This window comes from Vicugna pacos, chromosome 2, assembly GCF_048564905.1.
Source record: "Vicugna pacos chromosome 2, VicPac4, whole genome shotgun sequence".
NCBI classification, from domain to species: Eukaryota; Metazoa; Chordata; class Mammalia; order Artiodactyla; family Camelidae; genus Vicugna; species Vicugna pacos.
The window spans coordinates 22,591,075-22,616,251 of NC_132988.1; the positions used below are offsets into that span (position 1 = coordinate 22,591,075).

The window sequence follows — 25,177 nt, forward strand, 5'->3', positions numbered from 1 at the left end:
TTCAATACAAATTCTTCCACTTAATGTAAGATAGGGGAAAGTTAATCTTTTTGCACTTACATAGTTGCTTGCCCCTTCCTCAAAAAGGACAGTGGTTCTCAACTTTAGATGCACCTCAGAATCACTGTGGGGTGGGGGGGTGGGGGCGGGGACAGGGAGGGAAGAGGGGGAGGAAAACAAGTGGGAGAAGAAGGAAGGCCAATGTCCAGGACTGACTCCGGATAATTTAAGCCAGAATTTTTGCAGGTGGGCCTGGACAGTGAAGTTTGAGTTTTTAAGTAGTACCCGTGGGATTCTAATATACAATTAGGATTAAGTTTATGACTTAAAAAGATCCAACTGCCAATTCTAAGTAGAGGAGATAAGTTGTGGACCACAGCTATTAGTTGTGATGAACACTGGCTACATATAGATCACGTCTCTAGAAATAACCACTGCAGGTCCCCACCTTACTTGTAATGATTATTAAGTACAGATACTAGGCTACAGAAAACAGAGCCTCACAGGTAAGTGCCTTGTATGTTACCAGTCCCCTTATATGCTCTTTGAAAGATAAAACAACTACTGAGTGACAATGTTTGCAGTAACTTAATTCCACTGGACATGATTGTTACCTGGGTGGTTGGTTGCTAAAGACATGAAGGATGAGTAGATTCACTGCCAACTAATGCCACAGTGAACAGGCAACTGAGAAAGTTAGAGGATGGTCCACCAGTCATCTGCTTCCTACAAGGCCAGCCACAACCATTCCTCTGAAAAACTATAGGAAAAAAACCAAAAATTAGATGAGAGAGATTCATTCAACATAAATAAAGTATCTGTGGTATTTTGAGGAAATTCCTTAAGACCAACTGAGAGAGACAAGGGGAAGAAAAATGGGAATACTCTAAATCAATAGATAAGGGAAAAAAAGTTATGAGCCTTTGTAGGTGACCTGAAAGTTAATAGTACTTTATTGCTGTTTTCTACAATCTGTAGGGCATTACTGATACTCACAGCAAATGCAGCAAGGATTTGAGTATCTACTATGTACTGCCCTAGTTACTATACCTTTTAGTATAATGTACACAGTATAAATCCTTAAGATTTCATACATCAGATTAGAAATGGATTTATATGTGTCTGAATCAACGCAGTAATCATTTAACTGATTACAATATGACACTATAATTAGATATTTCTCTAAAATAAAAGCATCCTAGCAGGTCAATGAAAAATGCTATGTGAAATGGAATGACTGAAATAACAGAAGCTATTCAAATAAAATTTTAGGTTATAAAAATATTTACAAGTGAAGCAGCTGGCTTATTCTTAGGTCCTTTTCAATGAACATCTGAGCAAATAAGGTTAATAGTACAGCAATGCTATCTGAATATGTTTCTGAATACTTCCAATACCGTTATTAAATTTAGCTTAGAAAAAACTTTACTAAGTTAATGAAGGGAAGAAATTAGTATTTAGTATTCCATTCCATTCCAATTAGTATTTAGTTTAGAACTTAAAGAAGAAAAGGGAAGGATCTGGGACACAGGTTTATTATTCACTTCTTTAAATGGTCCTCTTTTCATTTTAAAAAATCTCAACCAGCAGTTACGACTACTTGGGGGCAAATAGTACTTCAAAAGAAAAGATGGGAAGTGGTAGCTGACTTAGATACTCACTAACAATTAAGAAACATCAGACTTTTAGAATACTTTAGAAAACCCAGTACCTAGACCAGTTGTAATGAGGCATCAAGGTACTAGACAATGGATTTGATAAACCTGCAGATCAAAGTAAACAAGTAGCAAGTTTATAAAAGCTCAGTGTTATGAAACTATGGTAAATTGTAAAGATAGCCATAGAATGGTATGGAGAGAGGCTTCTTGTTTGTCAGACAATGCATAGGTAAGTATATATAGAAGGCAAATTTAATTACTAACTGAGAGCAAGCCATGGGATCCAGAATACTTTCCAAAAATCTCTCCACTCCTATGTTGTATCTAAATGTGAAGATAATTTGTACTTATTGAGGCCAAGTTAAAGATTTAGCCAACAGGAGAAATTACATCACAAATAGGAAATTTCCCATCATATATTCATCACCATCAATTTTTTTTTCAGTTAGGAAGAACCATACCACTTATATGAAATAATACCGACACTTAAAATGGACACAAAGTCCTCATATTTTAAAAAGAGCCCTGAGGATTAAAATTCCAAGCCTATCTATATTTGACAATTTAATAAAAGTTCTAATTTAAATAGTACCAGTTTTTCTTTCTTCTGGCTACAATCCCACGATGGCATCAAAGGCAAATTACATAAATCCAGAGGCTGGAAACCTTTAGACTCTCTTTCCTACAACACATGGCTTCCCTTTCCTTCTATATATTTTTACATCACCATAAGAGGGGGTATGTCTTTATGGAGGTAGCACTGTTAAATAGGCTGTATAACATAGAGTATGTAACAGATAATCTTCTGCTTTATCAGAATTAGAGTATTCTTTTCTCCAGAAACTCCTGTACACTACTAATACTTCTATTTCAACATCATCTTGTAGAATGCATGCTGAAAGGTAAAGGTGCAAGAGTTGTAACTTTAAAAAAAAAGTTTTATTGCTACAAATTGAGATTTCTAACCATCAAAAATGAAATAAAGCATAAGGTTTCAGCCCCGTATTGGGCCAGCATATAGCCATTTCATGGGACTGTTTTTAATTTAGGTTTGGCAGTGGATTTAGCGAAGTTTAGATAACAGAATGGTATCAAGAAACCCTGCTTGTAACTTAAAAAAGACATGGAGCGTGAGCTAGAATAGGAAGAATACCTTCCACCTGAAAGGTCTTTCTTCGAATTTCAAAATTTAAGGCTAGTAATTACTAAGAGAAGTATATACGTATCTTGTAAGAAAATCCAACACTTCACTTTTAACCATTTTCCAAACAGATGCTATATATGGCAACTGATACATTCCTAGAAATGGTGCAGAAGAGAAGAGTCAGCCCTGAATTTATCACAACCTACCTGAAACTAGACCACACTTCTCTGGCCTCTTCTTACAATCACAGCTTTCATTTCACAGCTCTAACAGCAATATACCATGAGTACAAACAACACTGAAAAACAAGGGCTTGACAAAACCCACAGAAAAGCTATTCACTAATATCGGGACTACTTTTACTCATGCTATTATAGATCACGCTTTATTCTTGTGCATAATAAATAGATACAGAAAAAAATGTTGAAAATGTTAGGATTCAATTATCTAATTAAAGCTGAGGAAACTAACCTAGTCAGATTTTAGTTTTTAAATGAGAAATGACAAGAGTAGTAAATATAAAGAAAAACAAAAAGAACTTTACTTTCCTATGTTCATACAGGTCAAGGGACCCTTTCTTCTCAAAAGGGTTGATAACACCAGTTCTTAGCAATAAACATAAGGCACTTGTTTAGATTACAACATCACTGCATTTTCCCCCCAACTTGTTTTTCTAACCCTGTTTTTTCCCACAGTATCATTTGGAATAGAGTGAATGAGGCAAATGTGAGATGATCCAGTTGGTACCACTCAGAGCAAGATAGTACAGTACAATGTTTTAGGGGTGATCTCTGGACATAAAATGAACCCTTGTCAATGTCCTCTGATACCAAACAATGTATCCACTATCAAGTAAACCTGAAAGAAAATAAAATATTTATTTAATAGTTCCAGTAAAATTGGGTTGGAATACAATATACAGGTTAGGAATTTAGCTCCTCATGGGTGGCATCTGCATCAATTCTGAGTACTTCTGAATATTCATTCTAAGACAATCTACATCATTTGAACATTGCCAAGACAAATATATGAATTTCATTTCAATATACAGTAGAGTTTAAACATAATTCACACATACACCCCTATTATATGGCTGGTGCCTCCTCCAAACACCTCATTAGTGGCAGAGGTAGCACTAGTGTTCTTTACCAACAATAAGAACTTCAGTTGCCACTCATAGGAGAAGTTGAAAAGAAGTTTTTGTTTTTGTTTTTGCCATCTGTTAAGATGTTCCTGAGACAGGGCCAGTTAATAAAACATAACAAAGCACTGGAGTTCAGTTTGTACTTCTCTTTACATCACTAAATTGTTAGACTGGGATGTGGAATGCAGGTCATGTACTATGAAAGGTTGAGTTTAGCACAACTGTTCAGTCAGTAAAAGGATCAGGTCTCCTGAAAATTCCCTTTAGAATATACTTTCTATAAACTAAAAGTACCACAAAAAGGTCAATTATATACAATCAATTCATTTTACTTAATCTCCTTATCTGATGAGATCTTAAAAATACAATGAGAATATTGAGCCTCTGGCTAGTTCTCAGTGTAGAGGCTTAACATTTTAAGGCTCATTTTCTCAATCAAAATAGCAGTTCTTAGTTTTCCTTTCAAATTACAAATTCTATTCATAGTACCTGCTGCCATCCTAGCCCTCAATGAAATCTTAATGCAGGAACAGCACTACACTTGCATTATGGCGTTTCCCTGACACCAGCATTTAGCCCATTCTAAAAAGCTCCCATCTGCACTAGCACATTACATTGCCTCTGGCTTGCACCTCTGTTTCCACCTGTGTATTTTCACAGAAGCCCAACACATAGTAGTTGAAATATTCACACAACTGTTTTTCAAAACAATTTATTGCATCATATTTGGTACCTTATGTTTGACAACAAAAAGGAAATTACATCTGTAACTGCAGGAAAAAGAAGCTGGTCTGTTATTGAAAAAAAAAAATCTTGGGCCCTTTAAAAATTACAAAGTCTTGGGCTTGCCTGAAACAACTGAGCAAGAAATATATTCTTAGAAATGTAGGGCTTCAAGTATTACAAACCTGTGACACTGTGGAAAAATTCCAGAGGTATCTAAACTGCAGCACTTTTTTTTCTGCATATCATGAACAAGGCCTGCTGAGGTTTTTAACTATTAGTCTCTTGATCAGTCATAGAATGGTTGTCAGGAGTTCTGCTCTTTAACTTCAAGCCATAGTAGATTTTCTTTTTTCACTCTTGGGTGAAAAAATTCATGCTTGCTAATTAGTTGGTGCCACATCACAGTGCATTTGGTTCTTGCATTACAGTTTTAACAAGTTTGGCCAAAACAATGCTGAAAGGTTTGCATTGTTATTTTAGTTCTTCAAGTTTTAGTTAAAATTGAGATTGTTCCAACTGGTTCCTTCAGTTAAAAACTGTGGTACAAGAACACCGAACTGATCATGTACAGTGAATTTTGGAAACACAACAAGCGTACTGAACACCCTCTAGGTTTCTTATAATTCTGCTTGGTATCTATATGTCCCAGCTGCTACAACGTCAAGCATCTGTTGTAGGTTTCTCTGTAAATAGTGATTCACATTGCATACTTCCTATGGTCAGAATCAACCCCGTAACAAAATCAGTCAGATGCTAAAGCCCCAACAACTCTTTGTGCTCAGTGAAAGAATCCAGTGCTAAAACAGCATTTATGCTGTCTGAGATATAGTAAAATCTCACAAGACAAATTTAAAGTAATATTTCTGCCACACACCTGCTTTGTTAGCTGTAACAGCCTCCAGATTTTATATAAATTAGTTTAAAAACATGGGTGGGTAGGTAGGAATAGGATAAGGTATCTTTTTTTAACCTCTCAATTTTAGCAGCTTTTAATTTTTTAAGAAACTGAACCTATATCCTGTAATATGTTAGATATTTTATATATACTTTTTCAGCAGGATAAAAACGTAAAACACTATTTGAAGGCAAGAACATTTACTCTTCTCATTCTGTGTAAGTTAGAGCAATGCAGCAGGTGCGTGACAAAAATATTATACACTAGATATGGTCCAAAGTCATTCCATTTGCTTGTTTAATGATGTTCAGATTTCATTGGCCAGTTCTTCAGTTTCTGCAGAACTATCTCCATTAACTGTGATCTTCATATCCTCTTCATATCCAGGAGGCATGAAAGCCAAAGCATAAGGGAAAAGCTTATGACAATTTGCTCTATAAACTTCAGCAGCTTCTTTACAGTCTCCTAGGCTACCATCACACAAGGCTTCTAATACCTCCATACATGTCTAAAGAAAGAAAAAAGGTCATGTTATAACTTGTCAAGAAGATAAAAAAAAAGATTTTCCTGTGAATTTATTAGACATTTCATTATCAACAGATTGCCAAAATAAGAGGCAAATGTACATATTAAAGATACACAAAAGCACTTACTCTATGTGTTCCATTAGAATTAGTTTCTTCAGAACTGAAGAGTTTACACAAAAGGATGGATGTATAAATAGGGCCAGGACTAAGATGGGGCAAACAAGGTATGTAGAGTGCTACATTTAAAGACACTCACTCTCGGTAAGTGCCCGTCAGCAACCCTGCCTCACAGCCTAGCTGGCCCTGTGTATAGATGTTGAAATTTGCATGCTAATGTCAATTACTACACTTAAGCCTTTGAATTTACAGCCAGTCTGCAAAATTGTTTTTCAACCATGTATTCAAATTAAAGAGAATCTTAAGGTATGTCCAATGACTAGGCAGGAAAGGGTATACACAAGGGTCAAACACAAAGGGTATACATACAAGAAGTAGTTGTTTATGAAAATCGATAATTCTTTCAACCAAACCCTTAAGTAGGTTTAGTTATATTCTTAAATGATTCATATTGACTTGCATTTCTCATGTTTTCTTTCTTCATCTTTACACTTGGAAAATACTACACAGTTTCCAGATATAAAATACCTCACAAACTGCCAGTCAGTCTAGAAAGGTTCTAATCTAAATGCTGTAGTAAATGGAATCCAAGAAGTAAAAATTTTCTTGCTTGAAGTTATTTCCTTCATTTGCTTTTAAAAGAATATACTAAACTGTCTTTCAGTAAGTGCTTTCTGATCTGGCCTATTATCACACAAAGTGGTCTTTGTTTTCTGTCTAAACTAGAATCTGTACCCTGGTAAATACATCTTAAATGTCAGAATTGTCACTGAGACCACTGCTTGCTCAGAAATACATAAATATGAATTGAAATCTAAACTTAACTGTGGAATGTGTATGATTTTACTAAAATATATTTGTAACAAATTATTCTAAACAATTATTCTGTTAAACTAAATGTGAAACTAGTTATTGAATGCCAAGTAGCCTGTTGTACATGTGTGCACAATATACAATCCTACATAAATTTAAGATAAGCTAAGTTTCTGATATAGATTCATAAATGGTTTAGAGACTAGCACACATAAACAACAAAAAAATATTTGGTGAAAATTATTCTCTTGGTGAAAAGAGAAGCAAAAAATGGTCAGGTACCCTTACAAAGAAATTATGAAAAACTCTTTACCTGGAGGTTTCTGTTAGTGAGAGATTCATCAAGTGTTGTTGCCAACTCTATAGCTCGCTTCTGACTAGAAGGATCTAAATAATATACCATTTTGGCAGCTAAATGAGAAGGAAAAGGGAATTTATTTTATTTCAAAGTAAAAACAGCATCTTATCTTCTATCCATTCAAATATAAAATGCAACGTGTCATGTGCACACAGAGTGTGAAAATGATTAAGGCAAGAGAGACCTTGAAGAAATGCAAATAGTCTAATAATATTTGTCCTTGTGTAGTAGGACCATGGATAGTTTTCTTTTCTTCTCTAAATGAGCATAATCTAGGGGTGAAGGGAATACGTGTGTGTGTGTGTGTGTGAGTGAGTGAGAGAGAGAGAGAGAGAGAGAGAGAGAGAGAGATGAGGGGTAGCGGTAGGGGAGATACCCAACCTTAACAGTATGAGCCAAAACTGAATTCAGAATTCCACAAAGTTGCTGAGCTTCTTAGCTAGGTATTTTAAAAGCATTATCCATATGGTCCCACCCAGTCCAGACTTTGGCTCTCTAGCACAGACCCTTGCCAGATGATCCTCACTCATGAGGTGTTTTTAGGTGTTTATTACTGCCAATTACAAGCTTGACATCTTATAAAAGCATGAAAAATGAAAGATGATGGTTGCAACCCAGTAAATTTTAAGAGCATGTTGTTGAGAGAAAGAAAATAGATAGAAAGCTCCTCTTTTGTATGTAACAGATAGCTAAATTCAGCTATACTTGCTTCTTTGTAATGCCTATGCAGAACCAGGAGAAACTATTTGCCTTGATTTATAGTCATAATTTTATCTAAGAAATTAAAAAATTTATAGGAAGCATATTTAAGCTGCCTGTTTCCATGAGATTAAAATGTGACATATACACATTGCTTCTTCCATTCAAAAAATGTGTAACCTTGTCATCGATCCATCAAATAAAAACTAGTTGTTTCAGAGGCTAAGGTAAGGGTGAAACAAAGCGAATACCTGATAATCTGTGTGGCAATGAATCAGAATTCCTTTTCAGAAAAGTTTCATTAAAATTCTTTGGATTCGTTGCTCCAAAAAGACGATTCATTTCTTGTTTTAATACTGTTCTAACTGTATCAGGTAAATCTTTACTTTCACACACTGCTGAACAAATTAAAAATAAACTCTATTAGTAGCTGGATACTCTGAAAGTCTGTAAGAGTTAAAAAATTATCTACTTGATGAGTCCAATGAAATAAAACTATATACAAAGACTAGAAAAACCTACTGACAATTCAACATTTAAAGAGCTTACCTATATAAATTTGAAGAATGTGTATCAGCAGAATAATCTAATAATTTTCTAAAGGCTAGCAAAGACATTTCACTGACAGATGATTCATTTCCAGAAAAGAATTCTACACTGAAAGCAATACAGATGATGAAAGATAGAGTTTCACAATCTTCTAAGCCCCTAGCAGCTGCCCCCCTCAATTTTAAAGGGACTTTCTAAAGCAGGGGCTTTGATGGCACCTACCTGGTGAATAGTGTCACAGCAAATATGTAGTACTGAAGACAACAGAATTTTCCTTGTCCTCTCCATCTTCTTCTATGCCCAAGTAAGGCATTACAAATTTATCATTTAAAAAAAAATGGCTGACTTCATTGACCTTATTTTCAGGGGTTATGTGAATTGAACAATCACTATATAATATACTCCAAAGGAACACCAAAGTATTTTCCTGAAATGAATACACTGTAGTCTTCATATTTCCAGGCACTGGGATTTGGAGATGGAAAAGTTGTTCCCCAACCTCTCTAGATTGAATCATAGTTAAGTTTTGTTTCATTATTATTTTGGTATAGAGAGACAGTCTGGAGCTTTGAGCCAGACAGACCTGGGTATGAATCTAGGCTTGGACAAATCATAACCTCTCTTGATCTGTAAAACTGAGGTGATACTTAACCTGGAAGGATCACAGTAAAGAAAAGCTATGTGTAAAAGAGCTAATTATACGATTAGCTAATTACACAATATATTCCATATATTGTAGTTACTGTTTTTGTTGTAGGATTTAAAACATAGATTTTCTTTATAGTTAGGAATTACTGTTGTGCCTTTCAAACTTTGACGACAACCAAGTATCTTATACTGTAATGAACATGTATCCTATATACATAACTCATTATGTGTAGTAAAAGTTTCACAGAACACTGACCCTTACTCTGTGCAACACATGCTGGTGTCTTCTACTTTATTCTATTTCTATTTTAGGTTTTCAAATACTGGTAAAGACCCAGTAAATTGCTTTCACTGCCTCACTAATGGATCACTACCTTGTTTAAAAGAACACTGAACTCTTAAATAGTAAACATACAAGGAAACTATTCTGCACATAATTTAGTAACTGAGTAACTGATATGATCTTTTCTGAACAGCATTTCTTCCATCATTCTATAGAAGTCAATAGTTGAAATAACTTAGCTACTAGTTAAAGAATTTAGCTTAACCTCCATTATGGCTGTACTTTCAACTGGATTTGGCAATTAATCAATATTTGTCTTTTAGGGAGGAGGGAACGCAGGAGTGCAGAGAATGGGAAGAAAAATTGTTTAAATAGATTAAAGCCAATTACAATGAACACAGATGTCAACAGAAGTCATCTATAAAATATGTTATTTCTCTGGGACTCATTGCTTTGCTTGAAATGCTTTTAGGATACTTTATATGCAGACAGGAAAGTAACTGTGTAGTTTACATTATAGTTGGAAACCCCCTTTATGTTTTTCATTACTTTCATTAACTTGTTTTCCTCAAATTAAACAATCTCGAGAAATAAAAACTGCTGTTTAAAAAAAAGCCCATATAATTAAAAACAAATATATAAATACGTATCTTTTGTGTTTGGAATGTGTAAAGAGGAAATATTTAAATAACTCCCAACATTGACTAATAGGTATTCCAAAAACATTTCCTTACTAATTCACAAACTGTGGCCAACTCAGTTTCCTCCCCTAAATCATGTAGACTGGAACCATAATTTCCAGAAAGATATTAATTACAATCAATCAATCCTACTGCAGTAAAATTAAGAGTGTCCTATGGAATTTTGTATAGTGAAATCTTACCTACACCTTTAAGGAAAGGAACAACCTCAAATTAGATAACCTTCTATACTAAAGACTAATTGTGTATGTGTGGGGGGGTGTTAATCTAAAACTCCTCTGAAAGTGATAAAAAAAAAAACTATTGAGGTCTCAAGAAAGTAAAAAAAAAAAGACTACTTTATCTTCCATGACATAATAATAAGTTCTGTGGATGAATCAAGAAAAAAATAATAACTGGTTGGGAGGAGGGGAATAAAATATTTTCTAAGGAGTTTTTGATTTGAGTCCTCAGAGATTCTAAAATTAAAATAATGTTTAATTCATCCTATTAGCTTATTAACAGATTGAATAAATTCAGTAATCATAACAGTTAAAAGCCACACTGAAGATGGGGCCTGATTCTTAGCAAAAGGAGTTTCCCTGGGTTCTTAGGCTGGCTGACACTTTTTGTTAATAGTTTGGGTAGAAAATGTTCAAATTTTGTGTGAGATAATGATTAGTCACACCTAGGTTATGGCACAACCTACAAAATGATTACCACTCAAACTGGCCAAATAAATAAATGAGGGTATTAATTAAGCAAGGTTTCGGGGGGAGAAATACGTTAAGTACAAAAGAAAAGTAATTTGCAGATAAAAGGAAGAAATGAGTTTGTATAAATGATAGAGGAAAAACGATGCAAGATTCATTGTAGATAAAGGTGACCAAATAATAACTAAGCTCCTATCTTTTACTTAGCACTGACCAGAAATATAATTTAAATAGCTTTAAGTCCTACAACTTAAAAAAAAAACAAACGGTGAAAACCTTGAAAACAGGAGTATCACCCCTCTAATCAAAAAGTAGGGAGGAAGCCTCCTATACAGTAAATGACCTCATGTAGCAATTATTATTTATACTGGTAGTATAACAACATTCTGGAGATTTGGAAGGTACCGATAACCATGCTAAAATGAATAAACATTCACTTAGAGAAGCTTGTACAGCTGATTTTTTTTAAAGTGTAGAGGCGTTTTTTCCTCCATACTTCTTTGTAAAGCAGTTACTACAATGTAACTTAACACCACAAATGTGTTCCTGAAAAGTTACTTCAAAGTCAAATCTTTCTTTAAAGTACCAAATACATTAATTAAAGTGGGATATAGTAACAAAGATGCCCCTATTTTGTGTTTCTGTAGTTTTACAAATACCTTTATAGTATACACACCTGTGTTTTAGTTTCTGGTGTAGAGCATAGCGATTCAGTTATACATACATATATGTGTGTGTCTGTGTATATACATACATATATACTTTTTCATTATAGGTTATTTTAAGAAACTGAATGTAGTTCCTCGTGCTATACAGTAGAACGTTGTTGTCTGTTTTACATATAGTAGTTTGTATCTGCTAATCCCAAACTCCTAATTTATCCTGACCTTCTTCCCCTTTGGTAACCTAAGTTTGTTTTCTATGTCTGTGAGTCTATTTCTATTTTGTAAATAAGTCCATTTATATCATTTTTTAAGATTCTACATGTAAGTGATATTATATGATATTTGTCTTTCTCTTTTTGACTTATTTCACTTAGTATGGTAATCTCTATGTTGCTGTAAAAAGGATTACTCCATTCTTTTTTATGGTAAGTAGTATTCCACAGTGAGTGAGTGAGTGAGTGCGTGTGTGTATCTTCTGGATATCATCTTTATCCAGTCATCTGTCAATGGACATTTAGGGTGCTTCCATGTCTTGGCTATCGTAAATAGTGTTGCTATGAACACAGGGGTGTGCGTTTCTCCGAATTAGACTTTCCTCCGGATAATATGCCCACGAGTGGGATTGCTGGATCATATGGTAACTCTGTTTTTCAGTCTCTTAAGGAATCTCTATACTGTTTTCCATAGTGGCTGTACCAAATTATACTTCCACCAACAGTACACACCTATTCTTAACAGAGGTAATTAACAGTCTACCCAAGTTCTTGAAGGCTTTTAAAAGAGACAGAGCATCTTTATCACTATAAATTATCACTCCTTTCATTGCCTAAATTTAGTCAAAATGAGAATCACTTTGTAAATCTCTTCCTGACAATGATATCAGCTGAACACCTGGCACAATGGGCATAGCTAACATTTAACTCAAATCAATAACTCTAACTTTTATGTCAGGATGATTCTGCTTTTTTTCTTTTAAAGTTCATGAGCATTTTATTTTCTGAAACAGCTGTTGTAAGAAAATAGTCATATGTTCATCAATCTATATACTTATTACAAACAAATACATCTAAATATCACTTTTAATTTATATTTCAAAGGAAAGTCTCCAACTCCATAAGATGTATACATATTACTTTATATTATCTTTCAGGAAAGAACTGATTATTTAAAAACAAAGTATGTATATTGAAAGTATACCCTAACTGATAATAAATTAAGACTATTATTTCTATTCTTAATTTTCATGATTTCAGTTTTTTTTTAATACAAAAAGAGACTAAAAAGGAAGAAACTTCATTTTCTCTAAATACAGTAATTCTTTCTTCTACTTTCCATTATGTGGTTATAATATTTATTACTTTCAGAATTTTTTAAATTGAGGGAAAATTTTTCTTGTGTCTATAACCAGGAATCACTTTTTTAATAAACATAAATATAATTTAAGTAAGGCTTTACTTTTTTCTTAGAAGTCAAACCAATGTTCTTAACTGGGACAATGTAGCATTTTTCAAAAGAATGACTGGGCTGCTTGGTTTAATTTCATTATTTTTATATAATGTATAAATTAATATGGGGCTGAGTATATAGCAATGGGATAGCTAATTTAATAGTACTTCCAAATTTTGCAGATTGTTCTATTAAAGATTCAACTTCTCCTTATCCAGTCACTTAAAAATCAAAACAAAAACAACACTACTTAACTACAGGGGTATTTTATTCTAAATTTAAAGCTCTTGTAGTAGAAAGAACAATATGAAAACCTGGGCTCTCATCCCTGCTTCATTACTAGTTATTGATGTTATCTTGAATAAGTAATCTAACCTGTTAGGGACTCAGATTTCTCAACTATAAAACAAGAGATAATTAGCATAAAATTTGACCTTTCATTCTTTAAAATCTTGCAGTTTTACATCACATTAAAACTAACGTACAGATCTTACTGTCAATATATTTGAAAAGTACAATGATTGTTTTAAAGTTCTTTTTAAACTACAATAACAAAAATTTTGACTCACATAATTGTGCTAAAAACAGATAAACAAGTGGATAACTTACCAATTTCAAAGAGATCCTTCAATATTAGAACAATTTACTAAGAAGTTCTACATAATGAAATACAATTCAAAACTTCAATTTACTAAATTTTTAGAAACAGAAACAAAGGTGATTCTCAAATATGTGGAATGAACGATTCTATGTCAAAATCAGGTAACATTTATAACTTTAAAATAAAGACTTTTATTACAAAGAAAAGAACTCTGCTTTTCCCCTTAGCCAACTTAATCACAACAGCTTTAAAATGATTGAGTTTATGATAAGCTTGTACAAATCACTTGTACAGTCATTATCAACTACTGTAATCAGATACTTAAGTAATGGAAAACAAAAACATACCAGTACTAAAGAGTCGAATCATACACTCATGCAGCCAAGGATGACTAGAATCAATAGCAAATGCCCTCTTTACTGATTGTAGCATCAAAAGAAATTTTTCTATAAAAAGAAAAAGTAAGATATATTTTGATCATTTGATAAAAAAGAGACGCCCTCTTTTGGAGGACTAAGATCTTACAAACAGAAAAACTAATTTAGAGTCAATCACATCTGAACTAACATGACTGAAGGAAATGATTTCCTCAGATAAGCAACATTAACTAATATTTTTCATACAACATTCTTTAAGAAAAGAAGTTTTAAGTATAAAAACTTTAGATAGCATTCAACATTATTTGAACTAATGCCATATAAACAAAAAAACTGAAGCCATTTCATTTCCTAACCTCCTTTAGTCAAAATAAACAAATTTTCCCCATTACTTAGAAAACGTCATTGTTTATACTTGAAACTATTTCCTTTCTTGCGTTTTGTGACATGTGAAATGGCTTCCCTTTTATTTGACTGCTCCTGTCCTGTCAATCCCTGGTTCCTCTTTCCCCTCAAAAGGTAGAGTATTCACTAAGGTTATGTTTTCAGTCATTTTCTAATCTTTCTCTACGTTATCTCCCCACCCCAAAACCTGTTTCCCAAGCTTCAATAAGTGTCTCCACCTGGAATAGAAACCTGCACCCGAAAACTCACTACACTTCCAAGTCTCATCCATAACTACCTCTTTGTTAAGATTTCCCTAATCTGGTACAATTCTCCAAATATCAAAATTCAAACCCCCAGGCTCCTCTGATAATTCCTTTTCCCTTGTCCCAGCACTAAAATTACTGCCATGCCCTTTGTCATTACCCGTTTCACACTGTTGCAATGGATTCCAAGTTCTGGAGAGTGCTTCAAAGGTTAGTACACAGCCAAAAAGTCAACTGAATGGAATTTGGACTGCCCTTCCCTGCTTTAAGCAGAACAGCTTTTGTATTTTATACCTCAGGGTTACATGAAAGAATATTTGTTTTTTTTTTAAAGAGAATTGTATTAAAGGTTAAAATTACTGGAGTATTTATTAAACTAATTTTCCAAATTATAATATAATCATTGTAGAAAATAGAAAATATGGACGATAATATTTTAATTACTCAAATTCCACCAACAGATCATCTCTTTTATCTTTTGATCTATTTTCTTCCCAGCTACTTTTGTATTTTACATACCCATATAAATATCTTAATAAATGTTAAGATCAAACTATAGTTAGTTTGAATCTCATTTTGAAACAATGTTATATAGCACCCTTTCCCCAACACTATTAATTACTTTTGATAAACATGATTTTTTAATGGATACTCTTTACAGGTATCATTTTATTTTTTTAGTAGGACAGTGACACTGTGTGAAACAGTAACTTTCTGTCAGATCTTACTAACCAGTTTCTATGTATCACCTCAGTGATAAACTCTTTTTTTCAATGAACTATTTGAATTAATCAATTCAATACCATAAATCTTTAATCTACACGCTTGTGTTTTCTTAATGGATACTCTTCCCTTCTATGCATCTTTTCTTTTAGAAATATGATCCATTCTTCAAGATACACCTCAAACATCGCATCTTCTATTTATAACAATGGCAAATAGCTGACACTTATCTAATACTTACTGTGTACCAGACACTATTCTAAGCTCTATATTTATTAACTAAATTTTATCCACACATGTACATGATAATTACTATATCTGACCTTAATCCTAGTCATATACTGTACATCTATTTTTGATTCTAATATCCTAGAAGAGGTAACTGTATCTTTATACTTTCCCCAACATTTTGTACATAGCAGGCATTTCTGTAAGGAAGCTGCATTGGCATTTGCCAAAATATCCTACAGTGGTGAGGCTATCAGAGTTGGGCAATTGTATCTAAGAAATACAGTGATCAGTTTTATCAGGGCCACTATACCCTAATTGCCTACCTTTCCTAAAGTAAATCTCAAAGGCAAAAAGATGAGTTTCTATCTTGTTCTTCACCAAGTTCTTCAATGGTGTTAAAAATTTAATAGCTTCTTCCAATGGGGTTTCAACCTAACAAAAATAAAAGATATTATACAAATGGAAACAAGGTTTTCAGGGGATGTAAATTACTCTTTCTACTAAAAACACTTTTTTAAATCACTTACCAATCACCCAAAAATACTTTCATATTTTACCCTCCCATTATCTAAAGGGATTCTAAACTCCTCACTGGTTTTTAACCATAGAGATTATACATTATCTAAAGTAAAGAAGATAAAATAGAACCAGGAAAAGAAAGTAAGAGAAACAGGTAAGATAGCCAAGGGGGAAAAAAGGCAGGGGGATGTGAAACAGGATGGAAAGGGGTAAGAACTGTAAAGAACATTAAAGAATGAGTGAATGCTGAGTATGACCAAGCTCTTTAAACAAGTACAATATTCATTCTCTGTTGCTTTGTTCCACTACAAATTCTACAGAAATCCTTATTTATTCAAATGCCACACTATTGGTGAGACAGCATTGAAAAGATTTACATTTATAGAACTGTCTCTACCACTCTTTATTAAGTATATAAATGTATTAATTAATTACATACTTATAATCATTACTGGGCAAGTGTAATGTTTACTACATAATTGTGCTACTGTCCTACTCCGAGACTGAGTATTGAGACAAAACTATTCTCTGTAGACTGGCGTGAAGGTAAGAAACAATACTATATTTGTCACAAGAGCACTGAACATCTGAGTCCTGTATTTGCCTTCTCTCACCGTAGAGGCAACAATAGTTAACCCTCGTGGAACTCAGATATCCTACATCTGTCCAATGTGCCTTGGCCAGTACAGTAACTGGTTTTGCCAACACAGATTCTAGCCAAAGAAATTATTTCACAGCATTTAAAAACAAAAACAAACAAACAAACCAAGTTAAGCAATGGGTGGTATCTATAGGATTTACCTTGTTCTGGTATGTAAAGCAGCTAGTATTATTCTCAAGGATACATGCTCTAAACCAGAAATCAATATATGGCAATATCACTCTAATAGCTGGAGATATCAAGAGACAGAGAAGAAAACAGGGTTCTCATAAGTATGCCTTTCTCATACATTTGTAAATATTTTGCTTCTTATTCTCATGACTCTATGTTCTACTGAGTTGGAATTTGTGGTATACAGGGGAGAAATGGTTATCAGGGGAAGGTAGAGAACTGGAAACTGAAATTGCCACCCAGCTCTATCAAGCTTTCCGTTTCTCAAGAGGTAGAAACTGAAATGAGGACTGACTAGGATAATTTATTACAGGGAGATATAGCTGGTATTAATAAAATGGAAACAAAAAGGAATACTGGGATGCTGAAGCAATACCAGCATTACACTTACTGAAATTAAGTATTTGAACTTGGAAAGAGAAAAGAGAGAAATTAATTCTGTTTGCAATTCTAATAAATGAAAACATACGCTATGCCCCACCTCCCCAACCCTTGAGATCTGGAACTCCTGTCCCCATACGTTTCTGTGTGCCCCTCATAGGTTAAGATTTTGTCAAGCTAAATCTAAGTGTTTAAAGTATATGTACATAACCAGAGGAAGGTACAGCTCAGTGGTAGAGCGCATGCTTAGCATGCACAAGGTCCTGGGTTCAATCCCTAGCACCTCCATTAAAAAATAAATAAACCTAATCACCAACCCCCCCACCAAATATATATACGTACATAACCACAATAAAGCTGACTACATTCTACATTTACATATACAAAATGCAGTACTGGGTTATATAAACAAAAACATAAATAGGGATGAGGTTCTACAATCAGTGCTTAAAGATTAAAAAAGAAAATCAAAACTACCGTTGAAAATCTCTGAAGTTATATACTATCTTTAGTTTGCATTAGTGTATGAAAACCATATACATAAGTACCAAAATCACAATCATTGTAGTAAGATAATCATACTATGAGAGGCACACAAGAACTGAGATGGACTAATAAACAAATGGCAGTCACACCTTCCCCGTCTCAAACTCAGGTGGTGTCTTATGTTCACCTAGAGTGGAGTACTGAAGAGTACTGGATGTAACTGCCAGCATTAAGCATACTCTTTTCTGTCTCTCTCTCTCAAAAAAAAAAAAAAAAAAAAATACATCCGGCCATGAAGATTTAAATGTACCTAAGTTAAACAGATGTAGAATAGAACTGCATTGTGTTGATGAGCAATTTAAGACATTTACAAAGGCATTTTTTAATATGCAATTTTAAAATTTATAAACTGACCTGATATCTGAGTGTTAAAAATATGTTGTATAGGAGTATATCTCCCTATACTCCCAACATAGCAACAAAAAGTTTAAAACTATTAAACACTATACAGACAGTTAATTACCCTTGGTAAGGAACACGTGTGTGCATAAGAGGAAGAAAAATGCAGTTGAGATGAATGCGGACTGAAGACAAGGAGTTACATAGGATAGATCATATAGGAGAGAACTCCTCGTAAGCTGGAGAAACAAGCAATACAGATTCCACCAAGCCTTCAGATTTATACTCAGTTAACTCAGTATTAAACTCACTAACTAAACCTCTTCCTGTTTTCCTTCTCTGTTTCTTAATTAGAATAACTGCTAACTTAACAATGCTTTCATATTATTTAAATTATCCTTGTTTAGCATGCACGACGTCCTGGGTTCAATCCCTAGTACCTCCATTAAATAAAGTAAGTAAACCTAACTAGCTCCCTTCCACCAAGAAAAAACAAAGCACAAGTCTAAGATTTAAAAAAAATTTTTTTAATAAATAAATAAATAAAAAATAAATTATCCTGAACTGATGAACTAAATTCACCATTTATCACGTGGAAGAATGCCGAAATACAGAATCACAAAAAAAAAAGGAACTATAGACTCTAGACCCAGAATTGGCAGGCAGTTTTTTAAATAGCTTATAATGCCACTCCTGGTTACGACAGCTTGGTATAATTTGGCATCGCCACCACATGGGATACGGGATATGGGTGAGTGTGAATGCTATTAGATGGGAGCAACTTAGAGGCAGTTATCCTAGGAAGAGAAGGGTGATGAACCTAACAGGTAAGAATGGTATATAGTGAATAGCAGTCCATGACACTGGGTGTCTTCCACTAGGCTCCTCCCAAATAAAGCAGTCAGAAGCACTGTCTGTAGGCATGATTGTACAACCATTCAGCTACAAATAATTAGACTTCAACTTGACATATGGCAATAAAGCAGCCATTATAGGCTAGACACAATGAAAACATGATAATATATAAGGAGAACTGGTACAAGAATTCTGCTCAATGGGATACTCTTATTAGACTGTGACTAAAACCAAACTTCTCTAAGAACTCTAATGCAAGATATGAAGCATTGTAAGAAAAAAGTCATTAAGTCAAGTCATGGGACAGAGAGAAAGCAAGTGGAAAGGATGATGGTGGCAGTCAGTGACAGTGGTAAAAGTGGTAATAGGAAAGAAAAAAAAAAGTCATAAAGATGGAAAAGGTGATATTATCCCTAAGTAATTTTTGCAATTCTCCATGAGGCCTGAAAGGTCAATTTTCTATGCTTCTTCACATCCCTGTATATTCTTCCAATAAACTCCCAACAATAAAAAGGTATTTGTTCCTGAAAAGTACACAATTATTTGTCAATATATCTTTGTGAAATCCAAGCTACATTTCTCTACAGTTCTTACCGATAACAATACTGCTATGAGACATTACTGTCCATCTGCTCTGGTGTAATTCCAAAAATATTTTCTAACTCTATTCATTGGGCATTATAACTTTCCTTAATTATAAAGCAGTAAATGATTCTGAATTTTGAATTTCTGAATTGAGTTACTACTGAGGCTAAAACTGAACTCTACAACAAGGTGTTTATTACTATATTGTTTTAACCTAGTAAATTATGCAATTATTTTCACATGAAGTAGGAGGATGTCAAAGGCCAGAAGAAAAGTGCTTATGTTATTAATCAAAATGATTCATGTGATAATAAATACCTTGATTTCAACTTAACACTTTAAAATGGCAGGTAAGATTTTGGCTTGGGGGAAAAATATTTATGGATTTTTAAGACATTAGGTCAAACAGCAAGTACAATAAAGAAATACTGTAAACTAACAACATAGCTAAGTGTGAGAGATGCACACTTAGAACTCACAAGCTCAATTTAGGCTATTTGATACAAAAACTTGAATGCTGCCGTGTATAACAGACACTATATTCTTTACACGTATTTTCTCTAGTCCTAACATCTCTGCCCAGTAGAGATTTTTTCTAGTCCCATTTTATAGTTAAGAAAATCAGAGAGGTTAGACAAAGTGTCCAAGATACACAGTGAAGTGTAAGAGCTAATATGTGGACCCAGATCAGAATGACTCAAAAGCCAAAACCTTCTACTGTATCATACTAGATAACTCTGAATTAGAATCACTATTTCAAGTTTTAAATGCGAAAAAAAGAAAGAGAGAGAGAGAAGGAAAGAGAGAGAGAATACTAACATTTAAAATGACTTTTTACTCTAAAATCTATGATCGAGTTAGCTGAATAAGACCATATAAAATGACAATATCCGGTCATGGAATTTTTTACTCAACTGTGCTAAACACTATTCTCAAGTACCTTGGCCAATTTCTCAGGGATAAGTTCTTCTTTTGGACCTCCAATTTCTTCATCATCATCATCCTTCTTCTTTTTCTGATTTCTCTGCTGCTTTTCTTTTTCTGCATTTTTTTTCTCTTCCTCTATCTGGGCTTTTTTCTGAGCTCTTCTTTGCTTATTACGTAGCTTCTTTAGCTCTTTGTCAGACATGTTTGCTGCAAGCATAAGTGTGAATAAAATTATTAACCTGTTAATCAGATTAGTAATGATCAATTACTATGTAGTATGTCCATACAAACTCCCATGAAAAATATTGCATGTTACCCATGTTCATGTGCCTATGTGTACCTTGCCTTTTAACAGTGCTACATTTGACAGAAAAACACTGTAATATCTTCAAAAAAAATTTTTAAACCAGGTGGAAACCTGCTATGGCAACAGCTAAGCACAAAAGCATGAGTTCCTGTAAAGATATTAAACTACTTGCAATTCCAGTAATATAACAAGCTACTTCATACCTCTACAGCATTATATACTATGCTTTCTCTTAGTCATGCCTTTTCTAATCTTGTTGAACAGTGCTGCCACATGCCTCAGATATTCTGCTTGTCACAGTACTTTGTTTATACATCTGTCTTCTCACTTAGCTGTGAGTTTCTTGCTAGGAAAGACCTTGTCTTACCCATAACCTCTGTATTCTCTAGGCCTAGCAACGTACCAAATCACACAGAAAACACTCAAATATTTGCTGATGGAATAATGGGTAACTATATGGTAAATTAAAATTTTGACATTAAAAATTAACAATATCCCTTGAGCTGAGAAAAATGCTATAACAAAGTGGAAAATCTGTACTGTTTCGACTTAGAGCAATAAATCTGAAAGCTATATGTTCAATCAATATTTATTTGGAAAATATCTGTTAATAATGAGAAATGAAAATAGTCATTCTAACACTGTGGTGATTTTAAAACATACCCACAAATTCTTCCCTTCCAAAGTAAAGCCTATTTCCCCTTCCCTTAAACGTGGGTTATACTTACTGACTCATTTCTAACTAATAAAATATGGCAGAAATGAAAAGTATAGGACATCCAAGATTAGGACATAAAAGCACTGTGGATTCCTCCTTGCTTTCCCCTGGATCACTCAGAGGAAGCCAGCTATCATGTTGTGAAGAAACCCAAACCACCTTATGAAAAGATCCATGTGGTCAATAACAGGCCTCTGGCCTTGAGATTAAGCCATCATGGAAGCAGATCCTCCAACCTAGGTCAATCCTTCAGGTGCCTTGGCTGACATCTTGACTTCAATCTCCTGACAGAGACTGTCTTTCCTATCATACAGTTAGGTGATTTCTGAGTTCCTGGCCCACAGTAACTCTAGGAAATAAATGTCTGTATAAAGCCACAAAGTGTAAGTAATTTGTTATGCAGCAACAGATAACCAACATAGATTTTGATGCCTGAAAGTGGGGTGCTGCTGCAATAAAAACCTAACATGGGGGAATGGCTCTGAAACCAGATTGGCAAAAGGTGGAAACCTTGGAGAAGAGCATTAATGGAGGCTTAAAGAGCCTCAGACTATTAAGGGATATATAGATTTTGAAGAGGCTTAAAGTGAGGGCTCAAAGTAAAGTGAGGAACCCGTTATAGTTACGTAGAGGCAGACAGCTTAGCATCGCTTATAAAATGTACCAAAGAACTGGGCCATCCAGCTAGGGGGATGTCCAGGCCAAAAGGAAGGGGTGGGAGTTCAAAGGTGGAACCTCATTCCTCTTGCTGCTTGTAGTTACAAATGCAAGAGAAAGAAACTAAAGGAAGGAGGAGAGACTTGACCGTTTTGAAAATTCTCAGCCTCTCCAGAAGTGGCTGCCAAGCAAAGATCAAATCCAGAGCATTGCCAGGAAAACATGTCAAATGGGAAAGTGGAGAGTTTGGCTTTAAAATCTTTTGTTAGGACTCAGACTCAGAAAGATGGTGCCTCAGTGACTAGTCAAACAAAAGGCTCTCTGAAAAATTTTAAGGGTGTGCCTCACAGATCCTCTCAATCAGACAAAAGACCTTTTAAGAAACTTAGAAATATTTGTCCTCTCAGCAAAAGCTCAAGGTAGACAAGGATATCTGTGCATGTGAATTCAGTAAGATTCACAAAAGAGCCATAAAATTCTAAAGAGAATTATAATGGAAGACACATAGCAAATCTGGAATGAAAGTAGCAGAGACAGTAGGAAATGAAAAGAATCCATTAGACCCCCCAAATTTTTGGAAGCAGATTAAAAAACTACTTAGCAGCAAACAAATGCTAACTTTCAAGAAAAAAGGGTGATTCAGAAGTGGAACCAAGAACCCAGACAACAGAGCCAAGAGCCATAAAGAATTATTTCTAGGTCTCGAGTCCTCATCAAAGAATTGCTAACCTGTACCCAACTGGACTTGAGAATTGACATGAACCAGTAACTCCTGTGTGCCTCCAGTCTCTCCTCACCACCCTTTTTTGAAAAAGAACGTCTACAGTGGGTGCCCTTTTCCATTCTGACCACTTTATACTGAATAAGTAAATTGTCTCCTTGGTTCACAGATTTCGTAACAAGAACTCTACTTGAAGAGCTGTATTACGAACCATATTCAAGAAATCTCGTTAGTACCTGCGCCTCATTTATAAAACACTCTGGATTTTGAGCTAATGCTGTAATAGGATGAGACTTTTGGAGGCCTTAGGAGGGGCAAGTATATTTTGCATGAAAGAATAATGGAAGTTATTTGTGTCCAGAATGCAGAACACAGCAGTTAAAAATGAGTCTTTGGTTGAGGTCTATCCCGATGGGGCTTTTTCCGGAGAACTGCATGATTGGAAACGCCTCACAGAGTAACAATGTGGTTTCCTTTACTCACAGAACTACATGTTAGATCTGTGGAAAGAACTACAAGACAGAGCTGCTAAATAAACTATGAAAAACCTAACAGTCAGACTTTTTTATCTTAGGTATTGGCAATGGTCAGTACTGTTCTAGGGTGTGATAAGCTTAGGAGTAAATGAACTTAATGCATATTTAGAGGGTGTCTAAAATTCAGAACCAGGCAGATCAATCTTCCCTGACCCCAAATACGTAATAGTCCTGAAGTAAACAGCTTGAGAAAATTGGATCCCAAAGATTACAGGTGAGTTGTTTCTGAAGTGTGCTCATGTTCCACTGGAAATCAAAGAAGCCCAACTAAAAGAATTATGGGCTGACTGACAACTGTTGATTGACCAAAAATTATTGAAAGGGCTGCCTTGAAGATTATATGACTCAGGCATTGGAGGAACTAAGGGTTGATGGGCAATGGGAAGAATCAGAACATGTGTGAAATTCTTAAAAAATTTATTGACTTAAATTATGTTACACAATAAAAAAAACTCTTTACAAAAAAAAAAAAACTGAGTCTTTGATTCCCCTCCCCCTACTCAAGTATAGGTTATACCTAGTGACCCATTTTTATCAATTAGAATGAGAAAGAAGTGATGAAGTGTTCCATTAAGAGAACATTAAAGGTGCTGTGAGAGTATAAAATTAGAGTCTTTAGAGTCTGAAAATTTGAGAAGCAGATTTTAAAACTACTTAGCTGCAAACAGATGCTAACTTTCAAGAAAAAAAAAAGGATGATTCAGAAGGTAGAACCAAGAACCTGGAGGACAGAGCCAGAGGAAAACTCTACTATGCTAGAGTGTGGGTCGGTGTATATGTATGTGTATACATGTATATATGTGTATACACAGAAAATAACATCTGAATCTAGAAAACTCTACCCAGCCAAACTAACATACAAATTAGAAGGCAAAATAGGGGGAACGATATAGCTCAAGTGGTAGAGCACATGCTTAGTGTACACAAGGTCCTGGGTTCAATCCCCAGCACCACCTCCAAAAATAAAACAAATAAGTAAACCTAATTACCTACCCTGCTCAAAAAAACATTGTACACCTAGAAAATTGAACATTTCATAGGGATACCCTTTGAAAAGAGGTAATCTTTGGGTAGGAGAAAACTGAAAGGGGATTTTCACATTTGCTAGGTATTTTTCTGAGTTGTTTCAACTCTGTACAGTGATAGTTAATTGTGTATTATTTGCATAATCTGAAGAAGTGGGATGAGGATATTACACTTAACATTTATGTACCCAATATATAAAGCACCTAAATAGATTAAGCAAATACTAACAGACATAAAGGGAGAAACTGATGGGAACATATAGTAGGAGATGTTAACACCTCATTAACATCATTAGACTGATCTTCCAGACAGAAAATCAATAAGGCAACGGAGATACTAAATGGCACAACCGAACAATTGGACTTGGTTGATATTTTTAGGACATTACATTCTCCGAAAAACAAAATACATATTCTTTTCAGGTGTGCATGGAACATTCTCTAGAATAGATCATACACTTGGGCACAAAGGAAGCCTCAACAAATTTAAGAGGATAGAAATTATTTCAAGCATCTTTTCTGACCACAATGCTGTGAAACTAGAAACCAACCACAGAAAAACAAAGGAGAAAAAAACAACTG

At 34.5% G+C, this 25,177-nt stretch overlaps 1 protein-coding gene and 1 non-coding gene across 3 annotated transcripts in view; one reads left to right on the plus strand and one right to left on the minus strand.

Moving 5' to 3' along the window:
• Window positions 1–3,168: 3,168 nt before the first annotated feature.
• The window catches only part of NAA15 (N-alpha-acetyltransferase 15, NatA auxiliary subunit), a 73,679-nt gene continuing 51,670 nt past the window's right edge, over window positions 3,169–25,177 (minus strand). The window contains exons 15-20 of one of the 2 annotated variants that reach the window (XM_006200093.4): window positions 20,645–20,838; window positions 15,971–16,079; window positions 14,014–14,112; window positions 8,333–8,479; window positions 7,338–7,435; window positions 3,169–6,075 (exon numbers count right to left, since the gene is read on the minus strand). In XM_006200093.4, coding sequence (XP_006200155.1) covers window positions 5,875–6,075; window positions 7,338–7,435; window positions 8,333–8,479; window positions 14,014–14,112; window positions 15,971–16,079; window positions 20,645–20,838 — 848 coding nt within the window. In that variant the 3' untranslated portion in view covers window positions 3,169–5,874. The remainder of the gene's footprint in view (window positions 6,076–7,337; window positions 7,436–8,332; window positions 8,480–14,013; window positions 14,113–15,970; window positions 16,080–20,644; window positions 20,839–25,177) is intronic. The other variant, XM_031692144.2, reaches the window with a different exon arrangement.
• Window positions 23,430–23,559, plus strand: LOC116276763 (small nucleolar RNA SNORA18). Its single transcript, XR_004186261.2, has one exon. It is a non-coding gene; the product is annotated as a small nucleolar RNA SNORA18 (small nucleolar RNA).